General features: G+C 59.6%; 1 protein-coding gene across 1 annotated transcript; it reads right to left on the bottom strand.

The window, feature by feature from the left end:
• Positions 1 to 1,191: 1,191 nt before the first annotated feature.
• TSPAN1 (tetraspanin 1) lies at positions 1,192 to 6,064 on the bottom strand. The gene is made up of 8 exons (XM_063407160.1): positions 5,971 to 6,064; positions 5,776 to 5,840; positions 4,545 to 4,751; positions 4,069 to 4,143; positions 3,227 to 3,325; positions 2,728 to 2,865; positions 2,180 to 2,263; positions 1,192 to 1,924 (listed from the first exon to the last, which is right to left on the bottom strand). The coding sequence occupies exons 2-8, from the start codon at positions 5,830 to 5,832 to the stop codon at positions 1,871 to 1,873; spliced, it is 714 nt and encodes a 237-aa protein (XP_063263230.1). The 5' UTR covers positions 5,833 to 5,840; positions 5,971 to 6,064; the 3' UTR covers positions 1,192 to 1,870.
• Positions 6,065 to 6,963: the final 899 nt, after the last annotated feature.

The following is a 6,963-nucleotide window of genomic DNA, read 5'->3' on the forward strand; positions in this document are numbered from 1 at the left end:
GACAGGGGTGATGATGGGAGGGTGTGTGCCAGGAGCCAGCTCTGCAAGGCATCCCAAAAATGGGGCAGAAGAGGTCATGGCCAGGTGTGCCCTTCTCTGTGCCAACTGGTTCCTGGCCACCTCCAGGAAGGGTTTTTCCTGGCAGCTCCTGGAGCCTTGGGGAGGAAAAAGAGGCATAAGAGCTCTGACGTCACCCATGAGGTGACACCAGTTTATGGTAGAACTGGCTCCTATTCACCTGTCCATGAAAGACAAGTGTATTTTCTGGCAATTTTCCCCCACACCTTGCCACAGGGCAGGGCCAAATCCCATGTCAGTAACGCAGTGTGGGGGAGCAGGTGCCCATGCCTGCCTCACTGTTCCCTGCCTGCTCCTGCCAGTGTGACAGGCACTGGATGGCACCAGGGAAATGCCAGACCACAGCAGTGCCTCGGTCCAGCCTCGTACCTGGCAGGAGCTGATAAGGGGGTGCCACAGTGGGCACAGAGCAAGGCAGTGCCTGGGGAGGCTGTTTGCATGCTGGCCTCCTGCCACCCCTGTCCTTCACTGCCCCTGCCCCACAGCCATGGCAGAAACAGGGAGAAGGAGCCCTTGGGAACACCCACCCTGGCTTTGCAATGGAGAAACTGAGGCAGAGCGAGTGTAGCCTCAAGAGCAGAGAGGGAGTAGCAGCGGGGAAAGAGGGTGTCTGGAAACCTCCCAAGCCCACCCATACCTCCCACATCCCCACAGGGAGGGCAGGTGCATCACACACAGGCAGTGTGGGACAACGCTGGGGTGGAGATGTTCAGAGGTGGGGGTGGCAGGATCCATCCCTCCTCACCAGCCCATTCCTGCAGCTGATGGGGACACAGGAACCCTCAGGCAGCCCTGCCTTTCAAGCCAAGCTGTTGCTGAGGCCCTGACTGGGTGTTGTGAGCAAGCAGTGGCTGTTGCAGAGGGCACAGGGTGTAAGGTGGTGCCCCCACTCTGTACCCTGTCTGTTGTGCAAACACGGGGCTGCTGTTTCCAAGCACCAGAACAGGTGAGGAGCCAGAGACAAGGAGGGCAGGGAGGCTGTGGGCAGGGCTGTGCTGCCTGCAAGGACATGGAAGAGAAGGTGGGAGGGAGGCAAGGCAGCCCCTACCACTGCACCCCCTCCGGCAGAGGGTATTTAATAAAGGCAGCCCCAAGATCAACTCCAGAAAATAATTTGTATCCAAGATGAAAAATTTATTTGCATTTCTTTACAGCATGGAGAGGGGCTCAGGCACAAAATGACAGGGGGTGTGGGGCAGCCTCAGCCTCTGCAGAGCCAGGGAGCACCAGGGCTCTCTTCATGCCAGGGAAGGGGCAGAGACCAGCCAGCACCCAGCCAGCCCCTCTTTCAGGGGACCACATGGCAACAAGGCCAGGGCTGACAGACCATGGGTGCAGGAGCAGATACATCCCCAGTGAGTGAGGGTGTAGTTACCACCTCAAACTGATGCAGGGGGACACAGCTGGGACAGTGTGAGAGCGGTACAGCACCCGCCTGCAGGAGTTTATCAAGACATCACCCTGCCATTGCCAGATCAGCAGCCCTGAACAGCCCCTGTGCTGCTTTATCTCCTGCTGGCATCAGCCAAAGAGACCAAGCAGCTCCTCCCAACACCCCCCCTCAATCAAAAAACACCCCAAATCTCTATGTACAGACTCCATATGCCATATCAGTACAAAAATATACACAAACTCTACAGATCCCAGCTCAGTAGATCAAAATACAACTACAAATCACAGTGCACAGGAGAGAGCATCAGACCCAGGGAGGGATGGGGTCCCCCTGAGAGCATGGCACGCCACGGGTGCACCCCAGCATGGGGGGTGGCAGGTCATCCTCCTGCCTCAGGGGTCACTTCTCGTCCAGCCGACAGTACAGGTACATGGAAACTGCCATGGCTGCAATCTGGGGGTGGCAAGGTGCAAATCAGCCCCCTTAAACATCCTTAAACCCTCCCTCCCCTTCCCAACACGGGTTTGGGCACAGCCCGTCATCCCCAGAGCACCAGGGGCAGGGCTGGATGTGCCCAGGGAAGGAGGCTCAGTAGCCTGGAGCTGCAGGTGGTCCTGGGAGCTGCACCAGCCCCCCGGGCCCCCCAGGCTGGTCCAGCCCCACCTCCAGGCACAGGGAGGAGGTGGATCAGCAGTGCTCAGCACTCACCTCCAAGGCAGCGATGCCGGCTGCCACGCCACCCGCCACGCCGGCGTTGGTCCTGATTTCCTCCAAGATCTGTCTGAAACAGCCCTGCAGGAGGCAACCACATGGATGAGGATGGCAAGAGGTGGTGATTCCCTAACTCCCAGGGCACAGCATCCCTCAGAAAGGGAGGTACTGCTTCTCCAACCCAGAGCACACTGCCATGGAGAAGGTCTGAGGCTTCAGGGGCAACTCAGCCACTTCTCAGACCAAATATTGGGTGGGGAGCAAGGAAAGGAAAGGAAGAAGCAGGGAAATCGCCCAAAAAGGCAGAGTGGTGCCCGGGTTCATGCCTGGCACCAGGCATGCCACTCTATTCCCTTTATGACCAGAGCAACGTAACAGCTTTACTTGCTTCTACCAGGGACAAGCCGAGGCCACCACAGAAATAAAAGCCCAAGGGGCCACCATGTGCAGAGCTGGGGCTGGAGCTTCAGGAGAGATCTCCCAGTGCCCAGGCACACCCCAAGTGAGGCTCTGACAGCGGGCAAGAGCCTCTGGCACGTCCTCACCTCGACAGCTGTTTCTGCAGCCAGGGTGCTGTTGCAGGGCTCCCGCATGTCACAGCACTGCCTGGGGTAGCTGTGATGTGTCTCATAATAGTAGGAGTTGTTGAAATCTGTGTAGTTATTCAGGCCACAGCAGTGAACCTAAGAGGGGGAGAGAGGAAGGGATGGGAAGAGCATCCTTCAGGTGTCCCTCCAAGCTCTGACACCATCTGGACCCCACTGCTCATGGAAGGCGTCACCCAGCTCAACCCTGCTTCAGTGGGCTGCTCAGCAGTCACCTTGGGGCCAGGATTCTGCCCCACACACCATCACAAACAGCTCTCACACCACTAGGTCCCAAGCAGGTAGTTCCCAGGAACCTGGGAAATTGAGGAGGTGGTGACAGCTCAGCACATCCTGGGTTGTGCCCTCTTCCATCTCCCTGTCCCACCCACATGTGCACCACCTAGCCCATGTCAGGAGGATCCCGACCCACAGGTGAGGCCCACAGGGCTCAGCACACCTCTGTCATGGTGACATTCCAGATCTCTGTGAATGTTCTATCCACCCCATACTTCTCTTTCAGGAGCGGGGTCACCAGACCTGTCAGCAACGTCTCTGCCTGGAAGAAGGGGCAGAAAAACACCATCAGAGAAGGTCCTGGGGAGCACCACAGAGTTGAGCACCCCCATACTGGTCTCAGCCTACAGAGAGGAGGCCAAAAAGGCCTGAAGTCACAGCATGTCTGTTTGACCCACAGAGAGTTTTCCCTTTCCCCACTAAGCAGTGCTTTATGGCACCAAGGTCACTCCTGCCCAGTGAATCATCTGATAAGCAGCGTTAAGTGAGGGAACCAGGAATGGCAGCATTAAGTGAGGGAGCCAGGAATGACGTTTGCCCTGTGGCTGACTTCTCCAGTGCCTAATGAGGCAGTCACCTTTCTCTCCAGGTGGTTTCTCAGGTGCCTAATAAGGGGGTGAGTTTGCTCAGCATGAGGCAAGAGGGACTTCCTCCCCCAGTGGCTTCTACCCTCAGAGGTGGGGAGGTGTCAAGCCTAAGCTGGTTAGGGACTGAGGGGCTTGACAGAAAGAAGTGGGCAAAACTTCTAAGAAGTTTTGAAGAAGAAGACTTCTAAGGTCCTAAGAAAATGAAGGCTGTGATATAACAGGAACCCCTGTTCTATGTTCCATCACTCTGCCCACGTAGCTGGTGCCAGCAGGGGCCAACATCCCTTCCTCCTGCAGCACTGACCACTGCACAGCAGCCACACCTGTGGGCAGCACTGCCAGCCCGTGTCTCCTGTTTTCCCAAGGGGTAGGACAGGTCCCAGATCAGCCCAGCCCAAGACTCGGGTATTGCACTCACAAGACCTGTGAAGACCAGAGCCACCACGGCAGCAGCAACTTCAGCGATGAAGATGATCAGCACCACTGAGAAGAACTACGACACAGCAAGGGGAGGGAGGTCAAACCAACAGCCAGAGTCCTCAGGGGTCCCTGGAACTCATCTGTTCCCCAGGGCTCCAGCCCTCCTGCCCCACTGCCTTTAGCTCTGCTCCTGGGCAGCACAACCTTGGGGTCCTCCAGCCCTCTACCTGCATGGGCTGATCTCTGTGGACACACTCCAAGAGAGACCTCAGCTTAGCACCCCCTCCTACCTCATCTCACCCTTTCCTGGGGCAGACTTTGAACCCAACATTGCCTTTCCAAGGGCCACCCAGACTGCCACCACATAGAAAAATCCACAGAGAACATCTCCACAGAGAAATCTACCCATCAGGTCTCCCCCACCACAGACCCAGCTCAAACGAGGCTTGATAGGGAGGTCAGTCAGGTCCATACCATCATCAGGAGACATTTGCTCTCCTTCTGGGCACCATAGCACCCAAGGAAGCCGATCACCAGCAGGATGGCACCAATGACAATGAGGAGATAGGCCACGTTCACAACCGACAGGATGCTAGAGGAGAGCGCCCCAAATATCTGCAGGAATGACTCTCCATCCACTTTGACCCAGATGCCAACTCCCAGGAGGGTCCCGCCACTGAGCTGGGAGGAGAAAGGGAACATCAGCTTCCAGATAGGCACAAGATTTGGTATTTGGGGAAGGCCCTGGCATGGGTGTTTCTCTCCTCAGCAGTTTTTCACCACACCAAAGCAAGACTTTGTGGTACTGTGGGCAGGTCTGACAGGTCAGCACCCTGAAACACACCCCACCCCCAGCACATCCCCGAGGCAGTGTCACAGCTGCCCCCTCCCCAGCCTGGGGGGTTCCAGTGCCAGCAGTGGAGCAGCCACACCAGCAGTGTCACCAGCCTCCCCATGACCCCACATGGCCAGTTCAGACACTGGCCACCATCACGCTGCCACCAGTTCCTCCATACAGGGCAGCTGCCTGCCCACCCACCCAGAGGAGAAGCTGGGCAGCCCCTGACCCCAGACAGAGCCGTGTACTCCTGGGCAAGGTCAGCTCTGGGCTGCCTGCAGTCCGTGCCAGCCCTCCCCTCTGCCCACTCAACCTTCCCCACCACACTCAAATCCTGGCAGGAGCTTCACAGAGGGAGTGTCTCAGCAGAGTGAGCCGGGGGGCTCTGCACCCCTCCTTCCCAAGGCTGTATCTTACCACATCCCCCTCCAGGTGGCTCCTGCAGAGCCAGTGCAGCTCTTGCGAGCTCCACTACTCTTTGCCTTGGGTGGGAGTAGAGCCTGCCTGTGCTCTGAATTCCCGACATCCAGGAACCCCAAAGCCACAGTCACACACGGAGGCTGCTCCCCCACAGAAGTAGAACAGGGGCAAACCCCCTGTTCTGGGGCACTCAGCCCCTTCCCAAGCTCCAGCACAGCGAGGGACAGAGCAGCTGATGCAACAGCCACTGTCCCCAGAGCACGGCACAGCCCTCTGGGCTTTGCAGGTCCCACCTACACCCACCTGCCCACACTCTCCAATCCATCGCACACAGAAAAGAGCCCCGAGGGGCAGGGGATCCCAGCCAGACCCGACCCACCCCACACCGGGCTCTGGGGGCTCCCCGGGACCCCCTCCCGCAGACCCCAACCCCCGAGGCGCACTTACGAAGATGGCCAGGTTGAAAAGGATCATCATGACCTTGATAAAGGTGAAGCACCCCATGTTTGCACCTGGGGAGAGCAGAGAGGTTACCGGGGGAGACCCTTCCCAGCACAGCTGCCGCCGTCATGAGAGCCCAGCGCCCGTCCAGGGGGTGCCCACGGGCGGGGAGGGACACGGGAGGGACACAGCCCGACTTACCTGAGCGGAGAGCAGCTCCCAACAGCCCGTCCCGTCCTGCCCCAGCCCGCTCTGCCTCCAGCGCCCTGCCGGTGCCGCCCTTTAACCGGGCGCGTCCTGGGGCCGCCCCCGCCGGAGCCCCCCGCCCCGCCCGGCCCGCCGGGGCCACCCCTCGGTGCTGCGGGGAGCCTGCGGCCCTGCTGCCCTCTGCTGCCGTGTGGGATACACACCCGGTCCCGGCCCCTCGATTGGGGGCACCGGGGCAGCGCTGGAGCCCCGCGGCTGTGCCAGCCTGTGCCTGGGGACACAGCCCTGGGGGCACCACCCCACCTCCGCGGCGCTGTGCTTGGGGTTTTCCAGCCGCGGGCACCCCCAGCACGGACACCCCCAGCACGGACACCACCAGCACGGACACCCCCAGCACGGCCACCCCCCGGTCACGCACAGCCTCTGCCAGCCGAGGCTGAGCACCCCGTCCCCGCAGGCTGGTTCTGTGGGTGACCTGCGGGTCCCCCTGCTCGGCACCACCCGGGCGGGGATCTCCCCAAAAGCCAAATTTCCGACATCCTGGGCAGAAAGAGAAGCCGGCAAAGGAGGGCGCCGGGGAACGGCCGCACAGCCGGTTCGCAGAGGAGAAGCCAAAGCTGCACGGGCCGTCCCCAGCTGCTGCACAGGGAGGGGGATTCTTGCTGGCGGGGACACGACAGGGTGACGGCGGAGAGGACAGTGACAGCCATGACAGATGCCAGCACTGGAGCAGTCAATGGAGACCTGCCATTGCCTAAGGGCTGCCAAAAGTGATTTTTTTTTTGGAAAGACGCTTTGAAATAGGGCTGGTTTCCCACAGAGGAGGACTGCAAGAGAGTCACACCACACAGGGGGAGATGCTTCCTCCCCAGGCCCGGCCCTGGCAGTGGTCCTCACCTGTCCAGTGCACCTTTGGGGCAGGAGCTTGTGCTGGTCCCCTCACCAGTATCCACAGTGTGTCCCTTCAACTGGTCACCAAACCACAGA

The sequence above is a fragment of the Prinia subflava genome, chromosome 10, assembly GCF_021018805.1.
Source record: "Prinia subflava isolate CZ2003 ecotype Zambia chromosome 10, Cam_Psub_1.2, whole genome shotgun sequence".
NCBI lineage: Eukaryota > Metazoa > Chordata > Aves > Passeriformes > Cisticolidae > Prinia > Prinia subflava.